The sequence below is a fragment of the Mastigoproctus giganteus genome, chromosome 9 (assembly GCF_048544385.1).
Source record: "Mastigoproctus giganteus isolate SK-2022 chromosome 9, ASM4854438v1, whole genome shotgun sequence".
NCBI classification, from domain to species: Eukaryota; Metazoa; Arthropoda; class Arachnida; order Uropygi; family Thelyphonidae; genus Mastigoproctus; species Mastigoproctus giganteus.
In genome coordinates, this window is record NC_143583.1 from 131,877,108 (window position 1) to 131,904,190 (window position 27,083).

Consider the following 27,083-nt stretch of genomic DNA (forward strand, 5'->3'; position numbering starts at 1 on the left):
TAAAGGAGGCAGCAAAGGAAGTAAGCAAACCCTTAGCCATAATTATGAGAGCTTCCTTGGACTCAGGGGAGGTACCCATAGACTGGAAATGTGCAAATGTGACCCCAATTCACAAAGGAGGATCAAAGGCTGACACAAGTAATTATAGACCTGTGAGCTTAACTTCTGTTCCAGGAAAATTAATGGAGGCACTGGTTAAAGAAGCACTGCAGGATCATTTAGACAAGACTTCAGTTATAGCTCAGACACAGCATGGTTTTGTTAAGGGCAAGTCTTGCCTGACCAACTTGATTGGATACTTTGATGCAGTCACAAAAGAACTGGATGCGGGGAATAACTTTGATATTATATACTTGGATCTTAGAAAGGCTTTTGATACTGTTGCACATGGAAGACTGCTACACAAATTGGAGCAGTGTGACATTGGAGGCAAATTGCTGCTATGGATAAAGGGGTGGTTGAGGGGGAGAAGACAGAGAGTGGTAATCAATGGACACTGCTTATCGTGGACTAATATTATTAGTGGAGTCCCTCAGGGCTCAGTGTTGGGTCCATTATTGTTTTCTGTATTTATAAATGATATTGATGATGGTATATCAAGCTTAATAAGCCAAGTTTGCAGATGATACAAAGGTTGGCAGGGTTGTCAAGGACACTACTGACACTATGCTGCTGCAACAGGATCTGGAAAGGTTGAGCAGATGGGCTGAGAGGTGGCAAATGAAGTTTAACATTGACAAATGTAAAGTACTACACATGGGAAACAGCAACCCCAGAGCAATGTATCAACTCTGTGGTACTACACTGACAGTGGTAGAGAATGAAAGGGACTTGGGGGTGGTTGTGCAGGCAGATATGAAGTTCTCTGAGCAGTGCAGATGGGCTGCAAGAGTAGCTCATGGAGTATTGTCAATGATATACAGGAATTTTTCCAGCAGGGATAAGGAAGTGATTATTCCATTGTATAAGGCAATGGTCAGGCCACACCTAGAGTACTGTATACAGGTCTGGAGGCCTCATTTCAAGAAGGATGTAGAGCTGCTGGAACGAGTACAGAGAAGGGCAACAAGATTAGTGAATGGAACAAAGGGGGTGCTCTTATGAAGAAAGGCTTAAGTTTTGCAAATTACAGTGTCTGGAGACTAGGCACCAGCGAGGTGATCTGATAGAGGTGTATAAAGCCTTGAATGGTTTAAGCATGCTCAATGCTGATGGGATTCTTCCTCTAGCTCAGAAAAATCACCTGAGAGGGCATAAATTCAAATTGAGGAAAGACAGATATAGGATAGACGTGCGGAAATTTGCCTTTAGCCAGCGGGTGGTTGGTTGGTGGAACAGACTCCCATCCCGTGTGGTGGAGGTTGATAGCCTAAATAAGTTTAAGGCTCAGCTGGACAGGTATTTTGAACGAACAGAGGGGTGAAGTGGAAGTGGTTTTTTTTTTTTTTTTTTGGCTGATGCTGCATAAGCTTGCTTTCTTGCATCAAATGCCTCTACTAATGCTAATGCTAATGCTAATGCTTACCACAATATAATGTCTAAGAAACCTAAATTATAAAAAATACAATAATATTTAATGCAATACAAATAATACAACAATATACTATCTAAAATATCCTAGACTAGAATATTTATAATATTAAATTTCACAATAATTATAAGTTACCAAAAGATAGCACTCAGTTAAGCAAAAGTTCAACTCAAAAAAAAACTGGTTTGTGAAGAGTATGCAGAGAGAGAGAGAGAGAGAGAGGGGGAGGGTCCTCACTCTTCAGAAGCCAAGTTCAATTGGGGAATGAATAGTATATATCAAGAATAGTTTGACTATTCATGATGCATTTAGTTTGGATGTGTGTGTGAGGGGGGGGGGGGACATATATGGATTGATGAAATTTTTGTATACAGTAGAGCAGTGTTTCCCAACCTTTTTCGAGTCGCGACCCCACCACATTTGCATAAAAAGGCATTTTTAATAGGGTAAAGGAAACACATTAAAAATAGATTTTTCAGAATATAATTCTAACCTAATATTTAATGCGATGGTTGTACTTACATCTGGGCAACCAGCTTCAAAATTTGTGGCTGAGCGTTTGTTAAAGCCAACCTCAACATTCAGTCTGTTTCTTGCCTTTGTTTTGATATGAAGAAGCGTTGAAAATCCACTCTCGCAGAGATATGTAGAGGCAAATGGAAGTAAAACTTGAAAGGCAAGCATGGTGACATTTGGATATGACTGATACATGGCACACCAGAACTGAGTCAGAAATTTTTCATAAAACAAATTAAGTGCCAAGGAATCTTTCTGCAGATCCAAGAATTCATCCTGTACTTCATCAAGAATGCTGGTTACATTCGAGGAAGCAGAGAATGGGTTTCATAGCAGTGCAGCTTCTTCTGTAAGTTCAGGGAAGTACCACTGAAATTCCTTTACAAGGAATTTAAGGTGCCCAGTAATCTCCTCCTTCAGATTCCTCTGCCACACTGCAGAGTTTTTAAAACATGGCAATGTTTCCAAGATCTACTTTCTAATGCCAGTTTTGCAGCTTGCATACAAATGCCTGAAGATTGTCTTGAAATTGGATAATGTGTGTTTCCTTTCCCTGAAATTTCAGGTTCAGATTATTTAGCTGGTCTAAAATGTCTGATAAGTAAACAACTCTTTTCTTCCAAGCTTCATCATTAAAGTAAGCCACAAGATCATGTTTCCCTTGCACTTCCAGGCACAACTTAATTTCACCTTTCAACTCAAAGACACGATTGACAACATTTCCTTTCGACAACCAGCATACAACAGTGTAGAAAAGAAGAACCTTGTGATCAGAATTCATGTCTTTACAGAGTCCTTTAAACAGACGGGTGTTGAGGACTCCAGATTTGAGGTAATTCACAATTTTGATCAGAGAATCAAGTACCTCTTGCTGAGGAGCTGGAAGAGTCTTAGTGGCAAGAGCATATTAGTGAATCATGCAGTGAATGCCCTTTACTTGGGGAACAAGCTCTTTCACTTTTGTCTGAAAGCCCAACTTTTACTCTAGCATAGCTGGTGCTCCATCTGTACAAACCCCACAGATGTTTTTACACTGTATTCCTTCAGTTTCAAAAAAGGTATTTATCTTCTCCATAATATCTTTGCCTTTTGTAGTAGTTTCAAGAGCACTACAAAACAGGAACTCTTCTTTGATGTCATCTGAATTAATATATTTCACGATGACAAGCAACTGAGAACATGAACTTAAGTCCATAAATGGCGAAACTTTGATTTCATTCAAAACCTGCTCTTTCATGTCTACAGACATATCTGAAATGCGCCTCTGAATAGTGTTATTGGACAGAGATATTTGTCACCTCTTTATCTCGCTGGCTTCCCAGAGAATTAGCTTCACCATCTTCAACATGCAGGGTTTGATGACCGTTTCTCCAATCGTGTAAGGTTTTTTTTGTTTGGCAATTTCCAATGCAACTTCATATGATGCTTGCACTGCTACTGTGCTCTATTGCTGAAAACTTCCTGTAGGATCAAGTCTATAACGTCTGAGACCAGTTTCGTGGAGTCGAAAGAACTCCAAATCCTTTTTAGTATGTTCTGAATGCTTTGTCTCTAAGTGACGTTTTAGTTTTGAAGGTTCCATAGATTCAGCACTGAGAACGACATTGCACAAAATGCACTGTGGCTTCTCTATGCCATTGCTGATCAAGATGGTAAAGCCAAATTTTAGACAGTATTCTGAATATTTACGTTTTTTTCTTGATGGGTACGGATTTAGCACGGACTGATGACCTACTGATGCTCTTTAGATTTTAGAAAGTGCAAGCAGTAATTAACCCGCACTTGACAGTGAGTGGCTGATTTCCATCATGGCACAAACTAAAGATTGTTGACTATTGGCAAACTAAGTTTGCGCCAGTTTGCATTAGATGGCCCATCGCGGACACTATTGAATTACATCATTGCAAACATGGCGGCATCAGCAAAATATACAGGGTGATCTTCAATTGCGTTAAGAGAGCAACTCACCTTTATTCGACGGTCCGTATTTGACAGTCTGTTATTCACATATCGTGACACTGATTAAAAATGAATTTTGATATTGAATTTTGCATCATAATAAATATTTTTTTCAGTTTACTATTTGTAACATAGAATTGTATTCTAATGATAACACTGCATTTGTATATTTTATTTTTAGGGAGTGAACCAAGGTCCATCATAGCAAATAATTAAAATAATATAAAATGTTTAATATATATGAACATGGAGGGCTTTTAATATTTTTTAAGTATCCGCTGCAGTGGACTTAAGTCACTTCCTTTCATTTATCAAAAATCAGTGTTACAACCACTAGTAGAATATTGCAGTGTAGTCATATGCCATATTGAAATAAATAAGTGATGAAAACCTTCATGGTGAAATATCCTATAAAAATAATTGCAACTAAAAATAACCACGGTAACCCCCCCAGAAAACACTTTGCAACCCCCTTGGGTGTCACGACCTACAGGTTGGAAATCCGGGCAGTAGAGGGTCGAAAATTCGAAACATCAATGATCTGAACAAGCCAGCATAAATTGAATTTTGATTCTATTATTAAATGGCAATTCTAATAATCGAAAATCGGAGGACTATTATCCACAGGCTATAAAAATGAAGATATAAAGCACAAATTTATACCTTTTTTTCCTTTACCAATTAACAAAATTGAATGATATGTGAAAATTGGAAGAATATTCACAGGTTAACAAAATAAAAATAAAGTTACGCTTACGTACATAACTTAATACACATACATTATTAACTAAACATAACACTTTGTAATCTGATATTTCTGTTTTCACTGACATTTGGGGGAGTAAAAGCTAAAACAGTAAAAAAAAGATAAGCGACAATCAATAACAAAGAACACGGCATGCAAAAATTGCAACTAACACAATACATTCAAGTGAGATACAGAGTAAAAAGATTCTGAATAGTGTTTTTAAAATTTTATTTTACCGTACTGTAGTTTTCTTCATCTTTTAAAAGGAAGCAGATATTTTTAACAATTGAATTGAAGACTGAGATTTTAAAGACTTTAAAAGGGAGAAAGCAGTCATCATTAGCAAAATTTTATGAGGTCGAAAATTCAACCACAAACAAACAGTAAAAACAACATGGAAAAAATTTAAGTTTGCATTGAAACTTGATTCAGACGGTACAAAAAAATAAATAAATAAAACCCACTATGAGAATAGCTAATGACTCATCTCTCGAAGATGCCATTTATTTGTGGTTCACTCAGAGAGGAAAGTTTGGGAGAACTCATATCTGGACCTTTGCCGTGTGAAAAGGATTTTAACAAAAAATTAGGAGGTCCCTCAGATTTTAAAGCCAGTATTTTTATTTCTAAACTTACTGAACTTATTTTTTAGTCTCCAGAACAGTATTTTTGATGAGTTCAAATATAGAGTAGAGCATTGATAAGTTATCAATGCTCTACTGTATTATGTACACACAGGAAGAATATGTCCAGCTCCTTGACTTGGGCTTGAACACATTACGTTAAGGAGTAGGTATATTCATCCAAGTTTTTTGCAACAACTGACTAACTGGTTAAAATAAATAAATGATATATACATAAGATAAAACAGAGATAAAATAAGATTAAAGTGTTAAAATACAATAAGAGAAAAGTGTTAAAATATAATATAATAAAAGCGTTAAAGTACATAGAAGCTTTTGAGATGACGTGCCTCTTCATAGAGAGGCACATTGTTTTGAACGCTTCTATGTACTTGAACACTTTTATTATATTATATTTTAACACTTTTATCTTATTGTATTTTAATGCTTTTATCTTATTGTATTTTAACGCTTTTATCTTATTTTATCTCTGTTTTATCTTATGTATATATCATTCATTTATTTTAACCAGTTAGTCAGTCGTCACAAGAAACTTGGATGACATGCAACCTGACACGCAAGGGCTGTTTTCTAATAGGTATATTCACTCTACTCAGACTCCCTCCAGTCATTAGCTGGCAGAGCAGAGCTGCAAGATTATACTGGCTAGTTGGAATGCCTCCTAAAGAGGATCAGTTCAGTGGACCATCTAGCATCCAACCTGCAAAAACTGTTTTAAAGTTGTATCCTCTAAACATAGGGAATAACTGGATCTCACCATGATGCTCGTTATAACTTCAGAAGACACTCATACTGCATAATGGAAAAGATGGGGGTTGCCAGAGTATTGCTCTGGAGATTGATCATGGATTTTTGCACCAGATAATGAGAGTCATCCACCACCTAGTATTGCCTGGTGACACAGACGGGTGGACTTCCTCTGTCTGTGTGATGTTGATGCCACACACTATGATCCCTGTTTATGTTTTGTTTTTTTTTTTTTTTTTTTAGGAGCATTAGCAACTAAGGCCATATTGCTCCGGTGCGGTGGTCATTCCCTGACCTTTCCGCATGCTCCCTATTTGGTGGTGACGGGCTCGAACCCCGGTCTAATCAAGAAGCGTGTGCTACGCACTGCTGCTCCTTCCCACCTGGCTACGGAGGCGCCTCCCCTGTTTATGTTGGTTCACACTTGGGTGATCACTTCCTGTATACTAAATGTGGTGTTTCAGATCTTGCACATGGAGATAAATCCAAGGTTACTAACAGTCCATTGTGAAGGAGTGAGCAGAGGGTTTGGTTGTTGCAGAACAACTGGACATCACTGAAATTCAGTCCACTTGACTCATAGGCAAAAGTCTTGAAGAAAAGAAGAGACTGGTTCTTGAGGCTTGTTGATGATGGAACCAATAGTAGGCTATTTTAGTAAAAATGGTCATAAGTCCTGTGAATTCAGATGAAGTGGGTAATGTGAATTAAAGCTTTCAGCATGGGAAAATCAATTACCATGTGGCACTGCTTAAAAAAACTAAACTTAAAGCTTAATAAAAAAAAAAAAAAAACACACTTTTTGAGAGGATGTCATGCTCATTTTAAATGGCAATATATCTTTATGTGTTACAGCACATTAAAATCTCTGTCCTAATAAACATATTTCAACTCTAATAACAACAATATAAATCAAAATTGCACATCTGATCAATATTGGGTGGAATGAGTAGGGTTCCCACGAGTCATTCTATATTTTTCATCCAAACACATGCAAATCAGTCAATGAATTCAAACTTGTACAGACATAATAAATACTACAAAACCATATGAAATGGAATATCACAAGACTGGTAAGATATGTCATGTAGATAATGTACAAAAAATTCCCAAGAACAAGAACATGTGTCTAAGATAAATAATTTGGTATATACTCAAACTGTATTCTTTGAAAATTTTTTTAAATATGAAACTCAAGACATATCTTTACACAACCTCTCATGTGGCTGCTTTATGTAACGATCATCTGCAGAACTAGTCATCTTTAGTGTCACCCTTTTAGGGGCTATAAATATTGTGCCTAAGTATAGATGTCAGTTATATTTTGCAACGATGGAAAGCACATACCATGATTTTAACCTGTTTTTGTATATTATTATATTCAATAGTATAATAGACTACAATTAATAAGTTTCTCAATTTAAATAACAAAAAGTGCCACTGACATCAAAATGTTGATGTCAATGGCACTGGCAGGAAATTTTGTGAACAACTGGGTTCTGCTAAATTATTTATAACTGATGTTATAAATTAACAATAATAGTTGAGCAACAGTTATAACTAACAGCAATTATTTATAACTGATGCTCAACTGCCCTATAGATATCAATGGAAATATTTCTTCTTTAACCTGGCATTGCAGTGTGAGTTTATTGTTTTTGAAGATTCAGAAAGTTTTTGACTACTGGCTATTTATGGCTGTCAGCGGTCAGACTTCTGAGAAATGGTGCAGTTCCTGTTGACATGGCATGAAAGTAATTACATGGTTCATGGTTATGAAAGTTGCAGATCTTCTATGGTTATTTCCATTAAGATTTGCAATTAGTGTGGAAGGTCATGGTTGTCTGAGGAAAGCTCCAACCAGGTTGCCGAATGTTCACTATTTCTAGAGTGGAGGGATGATGTCTTAGAGATGTATGGACCTATCTTTTTCAATAATGCAGTGGCTTCTCCGAGCTCCTTCTGTAATGGCATTCCCCTTGTCAGGTAACATTATTTGTTGGGCAACTCTTGAGTTTTGAGGTTAGAGGGCATTGGACAAACTTGGTTGTTAAACATTGCAATTGGAAATAAAATCATGGTGATACTTTCAGTTGGACAGACAACTTGAGTAGTCGAGACCCGCTAATTTTTGTAAAATCGGACAAATGCTAATAATTTATTGCAATTTTTCCTTGTAGAGAATCTGCAATCTCATTATGGATTTAAAATAGACTTTGTGGAATTTTTGAAAAGGGTAGTATAGGCTATTTTTGGAAATTTTAAAGGAATATTAAATATTAAGAATATTATATATTTTATTTTAAGGCAAAAGAATATTCTTACCTGGGGTTTTCTTCAGGGACGGCTGCATCCGGGAGAGGTGTAATTCAGAAGGTATTGAAATTGCAATTATATGGAAGGAGGATGAAGGAAAAAGCCAGCTTTTGTCCTAAATCCTTGCATGGGGAGTAATTGTAGGCATAAAGGGAGATGATGTCCTGAAGTCTGATGGGGGCTTTTCGTTAATACCATCTTCAAAGGAGGGTGAATACGTGTCGAGGCCGTCTTTTATAGCCCGGGCACGTTCCATTGCCCTATTTCAAAAGCATGGGGGTTGAGTAGTCAGAAAATGGTGAAGTAGGGTGGGGGGGAAAGGAAGAATTTCCCGCCTCATCGTATTACACTTATAGTTTGGGAATTGTAAATGTTTTTTTTTTTTGGCGAAAAAAAGGTAGGAAAGGGAAAGAAAAGGGTTTCACTCAGAAATCCGGGTGCATGACTACCTGTCCCCGTTCATAGAGGTCCTAGGTTTGGGGAGGGGGCGTTATGTTCAGTCATTAAAATTTAACTTATAGGTCCCATTCTTCAGAGATTATTATTGGACTGTGTATGTTTATTGATCTGTTTGTTGATTTCATTGCTAGTGTCTCACTGGTTTCTAATTTAAATTTTGTCTTGTTTGTCAATTATTATCGCATTTTCAAAGGAGGGGTAATGTCCTGGGTCTAAGTGATGAGTTGCCGATTCGGAACTATTATTTTTTTCTGTTCTGTCTGTTTTTTCTTTGTTATTTTTGGCTACTTTTAAACTGCTTTTATGTTTTTGGATTCTTGTATGTAGCGATGTTCTCATACTGCCTATATATATGCAATTGCAATCCGGTGTGCAGGGGATTGCATAAACCACATTTGTTTGCTGTTTGAAATCTATTGTTTTTTTGTTGATAGCTGAGCTTTTTAGATGATACTTTCAATGTTGTTCATGGGATGTATATTGTTGATAGATTGTTTATTTTGATTTTATAAAGATCTGGGTGGGGATGCAGCAGTTTACACATTTCAGTTGACTGCAGTTTGAGTCCCATGTCACCACTAAATACTGTAATGATTGTATTCTTGTCAAAAATGATTAGTTGCAAGCACCTTTGAATTATGTGGTTGTGTCAGAGAACAAACAGAACTTTTTTGTTCCTGTAAAAGCTGTGTGTGGGTGCTCTGGTACTGTAGTGCTGGAGAGGAGTGGGGATAGGAAAAGAAAATAGCTTTCATCCCAATGGTGCCAAGACATGGTTCACATACTCAGAAGAGAGAGGCTTAAAGATTACAGCAGAAGTGCTCAAGAAGACTTACTACCTGCTAGAACTTGGGGATGATAACTGCAAGATGTTATCTCCAAGGTTTGTAGGCAATTATTTGATTTTGTGGTAGTGATGGTATGTGTGTAGGGGGGGGATATTAATCATATTTTTAATAGACTGGATTTTAAAATCAACAGGAATTGTGTATAAGCCACAAATTCCTTCTGATGTGAAATGGGGGCTGTTGTAGCCCCATCCATTTTCTCAAAAGTCAACAAAGTGGTCTTCTCAAAATGGATCATGCCAAAAACACAGAACTCCAAAACAACATCTAATGCACTCCACTTCACTTGGAAGATTGGCACCCAAGTTCATCCCCCTACCACCAGAAGTTAACCAGTAAGCAATGAGGGGGAAAAAAATCAGACAGACTCCTTTTTATTTCACTTCACGGGTACTGAAGTTACTGGGTGGCCAGAAACTGACAACAATTTTCTATAAACAACAAACAGTTGTACACGTTCTTCACTAATGGCAAATCCATATAGAACTAGTACTATTTACTGAGTGTTTAGTGAACCACACTGCTTTACTAAATGTCTAAATGTACAGCTATTAAGATTCACAAGTAAATGGCAACCAAAGCTTCATAAATTAGCATTAGCATTAGCAGAGACATAAGATGCAAGAAAGTGAACTTATACAGTATCAGCCAAAAAAAAAAAAAAAAAAAAAAAACTTTCCCATTTCACCCATCCATTTGCTCCAAATGTTTGTCTAGTTCTTCATTGGATTTATTTAAGCAGTCAACTTCTAAAACAACAGATGGAAATTTGTTCCAGCAATCAACCACCCATTGGCTAAAGGCAAATTTCTGCACATCTATTCTACAGCTGTCTTTCCTCAATTTGAATTTATGTTGCTCAGGCAATTTATCTGGGCAAGAGGAAGAATAGAATACCATCAGCATTGAGCTAGCTCAAACCATTCAAGGCCTTATACACCTTAATCACACCTCACAGATGCCTAGTCTACAGACACTGTAATTTGCAAAACTTAAGCCTTTCTTCATAAGAGCAACCCTTTTTCTATTCACTAATCTTGTTGCCTTTCTATGTACTCGTTTCAGCAGCTCTACATCCTTCTTAAAATGAAGCCTCCAGACCTGTATACAAGGGGATAATCATCTCCTTATCCCTGTTAGAAAAATTCATGTATATCATTGACAAGATATACAGGAATTTTGAATGACCATCTGCACTGCTCAGAATACTTCATATCTGATTGCACAATTACACACAGGTCCTTTTCGTTCTCTACCACCGTCAGTGTAGTACCACACAGTGGATACATTACTCTGGGGTTAATGCTTCCCGTATGGAGTATTTTACATTTGTCAATGTTAAACTTCAGTTGCCATCTCTCAGCCCATCTGCTCAACTTTTCTGGATCCTGTTGCAGTAGCTTACTATAATTAATGTCATTAACAACCCTGCAAACCTTTGTATCATCTGCAAACTTAGACATTAAGCCTGATATAACTTCATCAACATCATTAATAAATACAGAAAACAACAATGGACCCAACACCGAACCCTGGGGGACTCGGTGAATAATAAAGTCCACAAACAGCAGAGTCCATTGATTACCACTCTTTGCCTTCTCCCACTCAACCATCCCTTTATCCATAGCAACAATTTACCCTTAATGCCATACTGCTCCAATTTGTACAGTTTTCTTCTGTATGCAACAGTATCAAAAGCTTTCCTAAGATCCAACTATATGATATCAAAATTATTTTTTGCATCCAGTTCCTCTGTGACCACATCATAGTATCCAATCAAATTAGTCAGATAAGACTTCCCCTTAACAAACCCGTGCAGTGTCTGAAATATAACTGAAGTCTTGTCTAGATGAACCTGCAGTGCTTCTTTAACCAGTGCCTTCATTAATTTCCCTGGAACAGAAGTTAAACTAACAGGTCTGTAATTACTTGTGTCACCATTTGATCCTCATTTGTGAAGTGGGGATCACATTTGCACATCTCCAGTCCATGGGGGACCACCCCTGAGTCCAAGGAAGTTCTCAAAATTATAGCTAAGGGTCTGCTTTCTTCCATTGCGGCCTCCTTTAATATAACTGGACAGATCACATCCACACTAGGTGCCTTTCTTATGTTTAACTTCAACAATTTCTTCTCCACTTTGCTCTCAGTTATTACAAAATCATTTAGCTCACTGTCAGAGTTTAATAAACTTCTGGGATTCCCCTCCCTGAATTACTCCTCATGTGTGAATGTAGACGCAAAATACTCATTCAGTTTGTCAGCTACCTGAGCAGGATCATCAACAGTTGAACCATCGATATCAAGTGGACCAATCTGATTCATCCTCTTCCTTCTACAGTTTACATAAATAAAGAAGCCTTTGCTGTTTTTCTTTGCATCCTTTGCCAAAGTTTTCTCATAATCTGCCTTTGCCTGCCTAGTGACTTGATTACAGACCAGCTTATATTTACCATAGGCTTCTGTGTCATCTGGTAATTTATATGTATCCCATGAATTTTTCTTCTCTGCCATGTGTCTCATTTGTTCATCTGACATCCATTTAGGCCTAAACCTTAAGTTCTGCAAATTGCAGTGGCTGGAGACTAGGCACCTGCAAGGTGATCTGATTGAGATGTATAAGGCCTTGAATGGGTTGAGCACGCTGAATTCTGATGGGATTCTTCCACTTGTTCAGATTACGAACCTAAGGGGGGATAAATTCAAATTCAGGAAAGACAGTTGTAGAATAGATGTGCTGAAATTTGCCTTTAGCTGTTTGTTTCGGGTTTTATTGGGCGCATCGGCAACTATGGCCATAGTGCACCATACATATGGTAAGTATGAATGCCATTTCTTCTCAAATAGAGAAAATGGAAAAGAGGAACCAGAAAGTAATTTTTTAACTAACTAAAGGAAGTGATATACTTTAATCATCTTGAGAAAGTTATAAATGCTTGAGACATTTGTTTCATTATTTAAAAGTGAAGTAAGTGTAGGGGGATCTTCTGTTGTGCAAAGATTCTGGCATTCTCTTGTATATTTTGTGCATTCAATCAGAATATGTTTCACTGAGAGCATTGTATTACAGTGATGACATTGAGGGGGTATCTCTCCTCTTCAAAGATAACCATGAGTGATATTTGTGTGACCTGCTCGTCTATTCGCAGACGAGCCAATATTACCTCCTGATGTCGGACTGAACTGAAGCGGGAAGGCCTTGAGACTAGGCACCTGCGAAGTATCAAGCCAAACCTTGAGCATCGCTCAAGGTTTGGCTTGATACTTCGAAGCTTATTGTTAGGTTGATTTTCCCATGATAACTGCCATTGGCACATGCATTTTTCCTGGATTATTGGTTGATAGTCTTGATGAGGCACTTTCCACTTGTTCTCAGGTGGTAGGTGAGCTAATTTGGCAGCACTGTCCACTAGTTCATTTCCAGGAATTGCCATGTCCTGGGACCCAGCAGAAGTATATGTTTTTTCCAAGTTCTGATAAGGTATGTAAAGAGCTGACTATTATTTTCACGACTGGGTGGGTGATGTTCATGATGTTTTTTAGTGTTGGAATTGCACTTAAAGAATCTGTGAAAATTATGCTGTTGTTAATATCAGAGGACTCAATATGATTCAGTGCAACCTGAATTGCTATTAGTTCGGTGGAAAATATACTGAACTCACGTGACAACTGATAAGCTAATGTGATTTTTGGAAAAACTGCGGCGATTCCAACGTGGACATCATTTTTTGATCCATCAGTATGTACTACAGAAAAGCAGGGAAACTGGTCCACCACTGCATGGTATAGTTGCAAGAAGTTTTCTCTATGCAATGTAGATTTATTCCATTCATGTAAATGTAAGTCACATGAGGGTGGAGTGATATTCCAAGGAGCAAGAGAGGATGGGAGGGTACGTGCCACATTGTCTAAGGTTAAATTTAGTTCTTCCAAGAGGTGTTTTATTCTCATACGCAAAGGACGGCTAGCATTAGGGCGGTTTTGGTATAACCTGCTGTGCTGTGATGTGAAAAGTATCTGCCAGTTTGGGTGTTCTGGCATAGATCTAATTTTATAGGCATAACGTAGTATCAGTTGTTGTCACCTGATTGAGAAAGGGGGTTCGTGTGCTTCATCAGCATATAAGCTATGTATTGGAGACGTGCGATATGCTCCTAAAGCAACGTGTATTCCACTATGATGGATAGGGTCAAGCCAGCGAAGAGCACTAGGTCCTGCTGAACTATACACTGGTGCTCCGTAGTCAAGTTTCGATCTTATTAATGCTCTATATAACCGTAATAAAGTAAGGCTCCCCACTTAGTTGCAGAGAGAACCCGGATGATATTTAGTTTTTGTTCACATGATGTTCTTACTCTTTTGATATGCTCAATGAAAGTGAGTTTATGGTCTAAAGTGATTCCTAAGAACTGTATGCTGGGATGAACTGCTATTGGTTGGCGATTCAGTTGTAGCTCTGGATTGGGGTGGAGTTTGCGTTGGCGGCAAAAATGGATGCAAAATGTTTTTTGCGGACAAAGTTGAAATCCATTAGTCTGAGCCCATGAACAGATCTTAGTTATTGCCCCTTGCAACTGTCTCTCAACAGTATTCATGTTTTTCGCATGACACCAAATACTAAGGTCATCTACAAACAGTGCTTTATCAATAGTGTTTGGATGTTGTCCGGCAATGGTGTTTATTGCAATTATAAAAAGTGAAGCACTGAGTACAGAGCCTTGAGGAACTCCTTCTTCTTGTGGAAATACTTGGGACAGTGAGGTTTTAAATCAAACCTGGAATGTACGCTTGCATAGGAAATTCTGTATGAAAATCGGGAGGTGACCCCAAAGTCCATGGCAATGTAATTCACAGAATATTCCATACTTCCACGTGGAATCATAGGCCTTACTGATATCAAAGCAGACTAACACATGATGTTCCGATCTGAGGAATGCATTCCGAATGGAGGTCTCTAGTCTGACTAGTATATCTAGTGTAGATCTGTTTTGTCGAACACCGAATTGTGCAGAATGTAGCAGATCGAAATTTTCAAGGTACCAGATCAGTCGGCGGTTTACCATCTTTTCGAGAATTTTGCAAATGCAACTGGTCAAGGCGATTGGTCTATAATGAGTGGGATTTGTAGGGTCTTTACCTGGTTTAGGGAAGGCAAGGACCATAGCACGATGCCATTGATTAGGGAATTTATCTTCCAGGAAGAGTCTATTGAATAGATGAAGAAGTGACTGTAATGATTCGGTACTTAGTTTATGTAACATGGAATAATGAATATTATCTGGTCCTAGAGCACTGCGTCTAGATGTTGACAAGGCTCTATGTAATTCGTGGATGGTAAAAGGTAAATTGTATTGTTCATCTCCTTTTGAAGAGAAGTTTAACTTTTGTTTTTCTAAACTTGTTTTCAATCTTCTGAAGGTCGGTGTATAACTTTCCATTGCTGATGTTTTGGCAAAGGTTTCACCTAGTATATTGGCAATTCCAGCAGGATCATTTCCATTCTGCCCTCTCCATTCCATGATAGAGAGAGGTGTCATTTTATATTTGCCTCTCATTTTTCTGATTGCTTTCCAAATTTTATGTGTAGGAGTTGCTTGATTGATAGTCGAAGTGAAGTGGATCCAAGCAGCCTTTTTATTGCAGTGTCTAACATATCTCACTCTTGCTCTAGCGTGCTTATATTGAATGAGATTGGTTGTAGTTGGACTCCGGCGAAAAGAATTCCAAGCTTTGCTTTGCTCTTTTTTAGCCACAAGGCATTCATCACTCCACCAGGTTTTTGGATGAATCGGGAACTTTGAAGAGAATTTCGGTATGGTTTGTTCTGCTGCATGTAATATCGTTTTTGTGACATAGTCAACTGCTTCATCAGTTATGGAATTTTGGATTATTTCGGGATCAAGCTTAGTTAATTTTTTATAGGACTGCCAATCTGCTTTATCAGTGAGCCAATGTGGAATTTTAGTAGGATGATGAGAGGGCTTATTAAATAATTCAATTATTATGGGGAAATGATCACTATGTAGTGGATCGTTGTTTATCGCCAACTTAAGAGTAGGATACAAGGTTGCTGAACAGATAGACAAGTCTATTGCAGTACTTTTTCCTGAAGGAAGGTGAACGTATGTAGGTGAACCGTCATTTAGAAAAGGAGGTTGTTATTGTCTAGACTGGTCAATTAGTTTTCCTCTTTGATCGATGTTGTTGTTACCCCATAGAGTGTGATGACCATTTAAGTCTCCCAGAATGAGGAAAGGTGTTGGGAGTTGAGCTATAAGATTGTCGAGATCATTTTGTTGGAAGGTATAGCTTGGTGGGATGTATAAGGAGCAGATTGTCATATGGATGTCAGCAGCTACACGGACTGCTATTGCCTCGAAGGGAGAGTTAAGTAAGACCTGTTTGGTAGGAATATGTGGGTTTGTTAAAATAGCTACACCACCATGTGCAATATTCTGATTAGTTCTGTCTTTTCTAATAATGTTATAACGAGACAGTTTTGATGTATTTTGGGGTTTTAAATACGTCTCTTGAAGGCAGAGACATATTGGTGAGTATTTACAGGAAAGATCGTATAGGTCATCGATATTGGCATGGAATCCACGACAATTCCACTGTATTATTCTGTTCATTATTTATCTCATGTTAGACTTTCCAAGCGTTTTCGGGTTGCTGAGGTTTTCTGTTTTTCACTTTTGTTTTTATCTTTTTTTGGGAAGGAAGGCCTTTCGGTGTCCATGTCTTCTTCAACAAAAATTTGAAGGACAGGGTCATCTGCTGATTTTTCTTTAGTGTCCATTTGTTGTTGGTGACTAGAAGTTAGGATATGTTTTTCTTTGAGTCCTTGATCCGGAGTGTGGAGGTTTTCAAGTGGTATGGAAATTGGTGTATTGACTGCTTGGGTTTGAGTTGCACTGTACAAGATTTTACGTAATTCGAGAAAGACTCTTTTTGGGGTACTGTTAGTTCAGTTTGCATGCGGTTGATTGGAATTTTTTGGTGGCTTGGGCATACGTAGGTCTGTTTGCATGAGTTGGTGGTGAGATGATTCTTTTTGCTTCTTGGTAAGAAACATTATGGTTGGTTTTATATTTCTGGATAAGTTTCTCACTTTTCCAGTGCTCACATGTTCTAGCATAAGCGGGATGATCTTTTTTGCAGTTTGGACATACTGATTGAGGAGCATTATAGTTTTCGCAATCGTGTTCAACTTAACCACACTTTGCGCAAGTAGGAGATTCCCAGTAAGCTGTCTGGGAATGTCCATACTTCTGACATCGGAAACACCGTAGTGGGTTTGGGACATATGGTCTGACATTACATACCAGATATCTGGCCTTAATGGATGATGGATGATTCGGTGTATTAAAGGTCAGGATCAGATTGCGGGTAGGGATCAGATTGCCATCTTTTCTGGTGGAGATTCTCTTGACATGAATAACTCCTTGTTCTTTCAGTTCTAGCATTTCTTCTTCAGATACGTCTAGTAAATCCCAGTCTGAGATCACTCCTTGAGAGGTGTTCAGTGATCTGTAGGGCATTACAGTTACTGGGAGTCCTGCAAAGAAATTAGTTTCCAGAAGTCACTCAGAATGTTTGGCATTAGATGTCTCAATGAGAATATCTCCCGATCTGAGTCTTTTTACGGATTTCGGAGATCCTGCTCTACTTTCCAATTCCTTTTGAACTCTAAATGGAGAAAGTTTGCCAAATGCATTCTCACCAGTTGAATGGATGATCAGATAGGTTGGAATTGGATATGTCTCTGGCTCAGTTTTTTGGCGCTTTGCAGTTCCTGCTGTGGAACTATCTTTCTTTTTTGATATCTGGGTTGCATCTGGCAGCCCAGATAAGTCTGAGTTTGATTTACTCATGATATGCTCTTTTTGGCCCCGGGAGATTGTCTTTTTCTCCCAGGTTACCAGCCCCGCCACGTGGAGGCAAAAGCGGTGCCACCTAGAGACCCAAGCAAAGAAAAGGGTTAGTATTAACTAAAAATAAAAGAGGGATTAAAGAGGGATTAACTATAGTAGCTCCATCTATTTTCTCAAAACTCAACAGACAATATAGTCTTTTCAAAATTGATACTGCACTGCCAAAAACATATTTTTACTCTGATCATTGTTAACTTGATTATTCTTGCTAACAGTGATATTTAACATAAACTTTCTTGCCACCTCAACACAGAATTTTTAACTTAAAAATTAAATTAAATCAATAGCTTAAAAACTAAAAATCTAATTAAAAATGGAGTTAAGGCCTCCATTTTTTATCCATTGTGTAATATAATAATTCAAAATTCATAAGGAAAAATAAATTTTGCAACAATATTATTTATATGAAATACTAAAACAGATAGAGGCAATACATTTCATTAACTGAATTTCAAAACTTTGAAGATAAACACATTTTCACTAGTTTTCAGAGTGAAAACTAGTGAAAATATTTCAGTAAAATTTAAAAGTATTAAATAATATGTATAGTATATAATTATCATTTAACTATATTTTAGTGTTTCTTACTTTATCAATATGCACTGGGTAATTACTGGGTACCAAATTTTGACACTGGTTCCTATCTGAAATGATTTTACGGAATTCAAACAACCTGAAAATAAAACTACATTAAATATCTATATCTAAAATAAGTAAAATAAATAATTTTCAGAATTTTAAAAATTAGCTGGATGAAAACTCCTTACTGTGTAAACCAGTGGGTGGCAACTTTTTTTTTTTTTTTTTTTTGATGACAAGTCAATATGTGGTTTCTTCAACATGTATTATTTTGAAGAAAGCAAAAAAAATTAAAGTTCTTATTGAACTTAAATTAAATAAAATAAAATTTAAATAATTAAATAAAAAATTGAACAATGCTCACGAATACAGCCAATGTAACTTAACCGTTGTCCTTCCAACTGCAACAGTTTTAAAACCTTTTATCAGCAAGAAATAATTCAAAAGTATTCATTTTATGACACCACCCTAACTTTTCAATCTATTAAAAACATGACTATGAACAATCCATTTCTGATGTGAAAACATCTTTGGCAACACCTACTAAATTTTTCGGTTGTTGTTGTTGTTGTTGGAGTGAGATTTATTGGCGCAAGGGCTGCTATGACCATATTGTGCCTGTTACTTAGGAATGTTTGTCAATATAGGAAAGGAGACTATTCTAGAAGTGATTGTATGCGTTGATCATTTTTAGAAAAGTGAACAGGTCTGATAAAGTGGCATCATCTCCAAGTATGTGGCCTAGTTGCAGAGGATTTTGTGAGCTAATTAAAGATCTGAAACATGCGATTCTAGGTGAATGATAATGTGCACAATCAATGATAATATGTTTCACAGTAAGTATGGAACTAAAATGCGGGCAAAGTGGAGGATCTTCTCCTAGCAGTAGAAATAGGTGTGTAAGACGTGTATGGCCAATTCGTGCTCTTGCCAGCACGACCTCTTCTTGCCTGTTTGATCGGGAACTGGATCCCATAGCTGTGGATTCTGTTTTATTTCAAGAAGTTTGTTACCTGTTTGATTATGCCATATCGCAGACCACATCTCAGTACATATCTGCCGTATGACTGGTTTATAATCAGAAAAAGGAACTGGGATGGAATCGAAGCAAGTGGGATGTTTTGCTGCTTCATCTGCACACTCATTTCCTGGAATTCCAACGTGGCTGGGTATCCAGCAAAACGTGACAGTCCGCTTATTTTTGTTGAGTTGGCATAACTGTGATCTGATTTGTGAGAGAAGTGGATGCAAATGTTGTGATTTATTCTGTAGCGCATTCACAGCACTTAAAGAGTCTGTATATATTATTACTTGGGTGTTTGGAACATCATTAAGGAGTTTTAAAGCCATTTTGATTGCGTATAGTTCAGCTGTAAAAACACTGCATTCAAGTGGTAATTGGACAGAGACAGTGCATGTAAGACTCATTACTGCAGCTCCCACGGATATATCAATTTTGGAGCCATCTGTGTATATCTGAAGACTGTCAATGCGTGATTCGCACATAACTGTCTAAAATTGTGGTTCGATAAGGAGTGTTTTCCCCACTGAATAAAATAGTTGTCGCAATGAGGTATATACATTGCCCATGGTGCTTGTACTGCGTCTGTAGCTTGAAAGATATTTCCAAGGTAGAGTTCCATTGAGTTACCTCTTGTAGCCGAATACCAGCAGGTTTGTTTTCGTTGGGTTTATTTCTATATAAGTTTTCCCACTGCGGTTCAAAAAGATATGTCCAGATGGGATGAGATGGGTGACTACATAATTTGACTGCATAACTAAGAAGCAATACTTTTCTCCTAAGATGTAGTGGAGGTTCATTAGCATCTATATACATACTTTGCACTGGGGATGTCTTAAAGGCCCCTAAGGCAATCCTGAGAGCACTATGCTGGACCGGATTGAGCCAAGCCAATGCTGTCTTTCGTGCAGAATCATAAACTGGGGCTCCATAATCTAGACGAGATCTTATTAAGGTTCGATATAGATGTAGAAGAGTGAAGCGATCGGCTCCCCAGGTCATGGAAGAGATAACTTTGAGGATATTTATCTTTTTCATGCACTGAGTTCATATTTGTCGTATATGTGCCTGAAAGGTAAGTTTAGTGTCAAGTATAAGGCCCAAGAACCAGATACTTTTGCTAAGTGGTATTTTTTGGGTTCCTAATATTAGCTCTGGATCTGGATGGAGCTGACGCTTTTTGCAAAAGTGGATAGCAGTTGTTTTTGTTGCAGAGAGAAGATAGCCATTGCGGGATGTCCACGACTCTATTTTGTTTATCGAGAGCTGCAATTGTCGCTCAATGGAGCACATGCTTTGTGAATGATAGGATATAGTAAGGTCATCTGCATATAAATAGGTGTCAACATTAGCCGGAATATTTTCTGTTGCATTATTTAGCCTAACCGCAAAGAGCGTTGCACTTAGAACTGATCCTTGTGGGACCCCTTCTTCTTGGACAAATGTACGGGATAGTGAATTGCAGTAACGCACTTGAAAGGTCCTGTTTTCTAGAAAACTCTGTATGATTAGGGGTAGCTGACCCCGGGCCCTGTGGCATACAGATTTTGAAGAATGGCATACCGCCAGGTGGTATCAAAGGCTTTTTTGATATCCAAGCAAATCGTGACTAGATGTTCTTTACGGATAAAAGCATTGTGTATGTTGGATTCTGCCTTGACCATAAAGTCTAGAGTTGACCGATTTTTCTGAAATCCATACTGATTCTTATTCATCACCGAATGAGATTCTAGATACCATACTAAACGAGCGTGAATCATTTTTTCTAGTGTCTTACCAAGGCAACTGCTGAGAGATATTGGCCGATAGTTTTGTGGATCTGATTGATCCTTTCCAGGATTAGCAAAGGCTAGAACTATTGAGTGATGCCAAGAAAGAGGGTAGTAGCCATCTGAGAATATCCGGTTGAAGTATATTAGTAATGAATTCAAAGCGTGTTTGTTTAAGTGTTTAAGCATTATATAGTATATCCCATCAGGCCCTGGTGCACTATCACCTGACCTATTTAGAGAGCTCTCTAGTTCAAATGGTGTAAAAAGTCGATTATATGGAGGAGATGCCCTTGTATTGAAGTTCAGGTTATGCTTTTCTGCGTTAGCTTTTAGCTGTTTAAAAGTAGACTCATATGCTGATGTTGCAGAGATTTGGAAAATGCAATATGCCAGGGCATTTGCAATTTCTATTGGAGAGGAGAAGTCTTTACCTTTCCAGCTTATAATGGGCATTGATTCGGGGAACGATTTACCATTCAGCTTTTTGATTTTATTCCAGATTTTTCTAATCTCTGTATTTTTAGTAATAGTGGAAGCGAACCGGATCCAAGAGTCTTTTTTCGCTTTTTTCTGCACATAACGTGCCTTGCTTTAAGTTTCTTAAAATTAATCAGGTTGTCAGTTGTTGGATACTTGCGAAATCAATTCCATGCTTTATTCTTTTCTTTTTTGGCATCACGGCATGCATCATTCCACCAGATATTGGCATGTCTGCGAGGACCGGCTGTAGTTTTTGGTATGGCACAGAAGTCTTTACCTTTCCAGCTTATAATGGGCATTGATTCGGGGAACGATTTACCATTCAGCTTTTTGATTTTATTCCAGATTTTTCTAATCTCTGTATCTTTAGTAATAGTGGAAGCGAACTGGATCCAAGAGTCTTTTTTCGCTTTTTTCTGCACATAACATGCCTTGCTTTAAGTTTCTTAAAATTAATCAGGTTGTCAGTTGTTGGATACTTGCGAAATTGATTCCATGCTTTATTCTTTTCTTTTTTGGCATCATGGCATGCATCATTCCACCAGATATTGGCATGTCTGCGAGGACCGGCTGTAGTTTTTGGTATGGCACAGGTTGCAGCTATTATTATCTGTGAAGTAATGTGGTCGGTAACTTTATCTATGGACTGGCTTTTGATGATTTGATTATCAAAGGAAATTGAATCTGTGAATTTGTTCCAATCTGCTTTTGAAAATTTCCATTTTATGCGGCTGGCTATATGTGTGGTTCTGTTTGTTTGCATTTTGCAAATAATTGGATAATGGTCACTGTTTAGTGGGTTACTTGAAACTAACCACTGAATAATTGGGAATAATTTTGGGGAACATATTGATAAGTCTATGGCAGTAGATACTCCGGTGGGAAAATGAATATAAGTGTCAGCACCAGTGTTTAATAATGTGAGATTATGGCTGTCAAGAACTGTTTCAATAAGTTTTCCTCATTTGTCTATCTGGGGAGATCCCCACATAGTGCGGTGCCCATTGAAATCTCCTAGTAGAATGAAAGGAGATGGAAGCTGCTTTATAAGGTCCTCCAGTTCTTTCGCAGTGAATTCTTTGTTTGGGGAAAGGTATACAGAGACTATGGTTAAAGTAAAATTTAAAACGATACGTACCACTACAGCTTCTAATGTGATCTGCAGGGAGATCTGTTTTGTAGGAACTTTGTTGTCAACTAGTATGACTACGCCTCCTCTGGTTGAGTTAGTATTGCTTCTGTCTTGTTGATAGATATTATAATTTTTAATCACTGGGGTCACCTGCGGGGTTAGATTGGTTTCTTGCAGGCAGAGGCTGATTGGACTATGCTGTTTGATTAGGTCATAAATATCAAATATATTGCTTCGTAGACCTCTACAGTTCCACTGTATAATATTTTGCATTATTTAGTTTTAGGGATTGTGTATGGTTCTGTCTATTTTTTATATCCAGTCTGCTTGTGTCGTTCTAGTTTCATCTTTTCTTTTTTTGGGAAGTTAGGATGCCCAATGTCCATATCATCTTCTGCATGTAAATCTAAAATTGTCTCATCCTGCAGGGTACCAGCATCAATGTCCATATTTCCTGAGAATAGTTGTTGTGCAATATTTGGGGATGATGCTTTCAATTTCACAGTTTTTGGTAGAGTATCAGTTGCAGTTGGTGGGACTGTTAGCGGAGTATTGTTAGCACAAGTCACTTTACATTGTTCTGTAGGTGGCTGCTGTGGGGATGACAGCACTAATCGAGTCCAATCGGCAATTGAGATGGATGGAGGTACTGTGACTGCTGTTTGTGTTGCAGCTGACTGGTATTTTTTGGCTGCCGCAGCATAGGTAATTTTTGGCATACTGAGCATGACTTTTTTCCTAGCTTCCTGGTAGGTGACCTTTTGTTCAACTTTGTATTTCTGAATCTCTTTTCCTACCCTCCAGAGTTCACATGATTTTGAGTATGCTGGATGCTGGCCTTTACAATTTGGGCATTGTGGCATTTCTGCATTGCAGTCCGTTTAAATAAATGAGCTTTAGAGCCACAGTTTGGGCAGATGGCGTCTCCTCGACATACTGTTTGCGAGTGTCCAAATTTTTGACACTTAAAACATCTGATTGGGTTCGGAAGGTAGGGACATATTCGGCAATTAAGGTATCCGGATTTGACACATGATAGTAAGGTTGGTGTACTAAATGTGAGGATAATATTCCTAGTGGGAACAAGTTCACCATCTTTTTTAATTATTATCCGCTTTGCCTGAACTACTTTTTGATCTTTTAGTTCTTCCACTATCTCATCTTCAGTGACATTTATCAGGTCCCACTCTGCTATTACACCTTTGGAACTATTTAAAGTGGCATGAGGGGTGACCTGTACTGGTATTCCGCCGAAAGTTGATAATTTCAGTAGAGCCTGAGAATGCTGGTGCTTAGTTGTTTCGACTAGCAGATCTCCAGATCAGAGTCTTTTCACCATTTTCGGTGAACCAGCCACACTTTCCAAACATTTCTGGATTAGAAATGGTGAAAGTGAACTCACAGGTTTGGCAGAAAGAGAATGTAATATGAGGAACGTTGGATATTCCTGCTGATTCTCATTTTTGCATAGGCTCTTAGATTGTGATTCGTCACATTTGGGTTCATTTAAGTCATGACATGAGTGTCTAGGCTCAAGTACTGGAAAGTTGTCATAATCTATGGTTGCTCCTTTTAACCCCAGAGGATAACTTTTCCTCCAGGTTACCGGCCCCGCCACGTGAAGGCAGGAGCGGTGCCACCAGTGACCAAGCAATTAGAGATTAGTGGTTAGTGTGTTATGTATGTTATTTCTATATACAAGAAGAAGAAAGGTACCTTTCCTTTCTTTTTGAAAAGCTTACTTCTTTATTTAGAAGAGCTGAAAATAAATAACTTAGCTAATAAACACTTGAAATTTCTCTGAAATCTATTAACTCTAGAGAAGGCGCTTTGAAATTCGCTTTCAGATTCGCTTTGATCACTCGCTTGGCACTCAGGGCCAAATTTTTCGGACTGAAGTAAAACTAATTGGTAACGAAAATGTGAGATGGAAATGATGCAAATGACAAATGACGTCACTTCCTAAATGATGCTAACAACACTAACTCAATCACTAACGTTGATTTGGTAGAATAAGTAGCAGGCATGAGCATAAAACATTACATTGTTCATACTAAATATTTCGGACTGAAGTAAAACTGATTGGTAACAAAAATGCGAGAGGGAAATGATGCAAATAATGTCATTTCCTAAATGATGCTAAAGACACTAAATCAATCACTAATGTTAATTCGTTAGAGTAAGTAGCACGCGTGAGCATAAAATGTTACATCGTTCATAACTTTGGTTCTAACTGTTCAATTTAAAAAATTTAAACTGTTTAGATTTTTGTCAAAGATGTTTTCACATAAAATAAAACATCTTTTGTGCGTAAAGGGTACAGATGCAGTTAGTTTTTTTTTATACTAAAAATGTATATTTTTAAATATTTTTTTAAAAATGCCATCATTGGGACATGAGCATCTGTTCTTGTTCAAACTCACCTTTCTTTTTTGGGCATGTTTTAATTTGTTGTTATAGGGGTAGAACATATTACTAAGGGCTTGCTGCTTAGAATAGTGAAGAGCAGCCTTATGAAAAACTGTGTTCTTCATTATTGGCACTTGAGTTGTTTACACCGGTACTTTTTGTTTTCACAAGTGTAACCAAAACTCACATTGGTGCTCAAATTGTTTATATAAACCCAGCATGTGTTAACAAAGTACACTACCGGTATTGAACAGAGCAACCCCCACTAATTTTACAAGACATACTTTTAATGATTGAATACATTAGGTTTAATGAAAATATGTTGTTTTATGTGTTTATGGTAAATTTTTTCCATTAAAAAAACAATAATGCAAATTAAAATGAATTGTAATAAATGAGGAATATTAAAAGTTACATTGATATCACTCTGGTAGGTAATTTTTTATTTACATTTAATGGTCACCTTAACACTTTATGGACATATTTGCCTGTTCCAGGGTTAATAATTTCAGTTACAGCAGGAATTACCTGTATCAAAGAAAATTAGAACAGATCATTCTTTTAACATTCCTAACTTCTGTCAACTAAAAATAATTTAAGCAAAAATTTTTTTCCCAATGAATTTAGTTCTGTCATGTTGGACTACCTTCTCCATAATTGTTCCCATACTTCACTACTTTCATATTTTAAACAGTTTATCTCAAAAATTAGTCTCTCATGCAGAACTATGTTAAATGCTTTGCTAAAGTCCAAACAAACAATGTGAAATGTCAAAGTTTATTTCTTGCATCCATTTCATGAGTCACAAAGTAGTAATAATTTATCAGGTCAGTTAAACACGATTTTCCCTTTATAAAACTCTGCTGTATTCCTAAGAGAAAATCATTTTTATGCATACTGCATTCATAATCTATGCATCCAAGACTTTCTCAGCCACTGAAGTCAGACTAATCAGTCTATATGTATCTACTATGTTCTTGAACCATCTCTATAGATTAGCAACACATTGGCATTTTACAAGAGTCTAATGAGGTCTCCTTGATTAATTTGAATGGACTGATTCATCATCCTCTTACTGCTTCCTTTAAAATGACTCAGTTATGCAATTTACTCTGAAAATAGTGATCGGAGTAATAAGATTATCCTTAGTTGTCTTCATGTCCCAAAGTTTTTCTAGTAAACGATCCTGTAATTTTTATATCATTGATTTTGCAGTGCTCAGATTCACTAGTGGAGTTTCTGTGCCATAGTCTTTCATCTATAGAGATCAATTAGAACTACCTATTCAATTCAGTACATAAACAGCTGGCTTGTCAAGGACTTACCTGCATCCGTTATGTAAAGAAATAATCTAATTTGTTCTTTTTTATTTATATATTGGTCTCTTGCCAAAGCTATTGGCTGCAACTTTTGCCCATCTCTGCTCCCACCTCTGTCTAAACCAGATGGTTCTATTGTCACTTCAGCCAAGGTTAAAGCTGACCTGCTAGCATCCCATTTTTCTTCCAACTCATGTATTAATGATCTTAAAAAAACACCTCCCACCATTTCCAACACATTCCATTCAATGCCTCCTGTGGTCTTCCGTCAAATGGATGTCAGAAGGATTTTCACGAATCTTGATGCTAAGAAAGCTCTGGGTCCTGATGGCAATTCTCCTCTTGTTCTCAAAACCTGTGCTCCTGAAATTACTCCTGTTCTTTGCCACCTTTTTTCGCTTTCTTATTCTAAAGGTGTTTTTCCTTCTAGTGATATTCTGGCTTATGTTACCCATTTATGAACTAATTCATTGGAAAGGTTCGGTGAAACACAAGTAGTTGCTCTTGATATCTCAAAGGCTTTCGATAGTGTTTGGCATAAAGGTCTTCTAAACAAACTTTCATCTTATGGTTTGCCATCTGTTTTTTGTAATTGGTTATCCAGTTTTCTCTCTGATCACTCACTGAGGGTGACGGTAGATGGCTCTCTGTCTTCTAACTTCTCCACCA

General features: G+C 37.5%; 1 protein-coding gene across 4 annotated transcripts in view; it reads right to left on the reverse strand.

Moving 5' to 3' along the window:
- LOC150080737 (cardiolipin-specific deacylase, mitochondrial) overlaps positions 1-27,083 on the reverse strand; it is a 132,383-nt gene that overhangs the window by 70,877 nt on the left and 34,423 nt on the right. For all 4 annotated transcript variants that reach the window (XM_090381018.1, XM_090381016.1, XM_090381019.1 and 1 more), the window contains one exon: positions 18,291-18,375. In XM_090381018.1, coding sequence (XP_090237144.1) covers positions 18,291-18,375 — 85 coding nt within the window. The remainder of the gene's footprint in view (positions 1-18,290; positions 18,376-27,083) is intronic.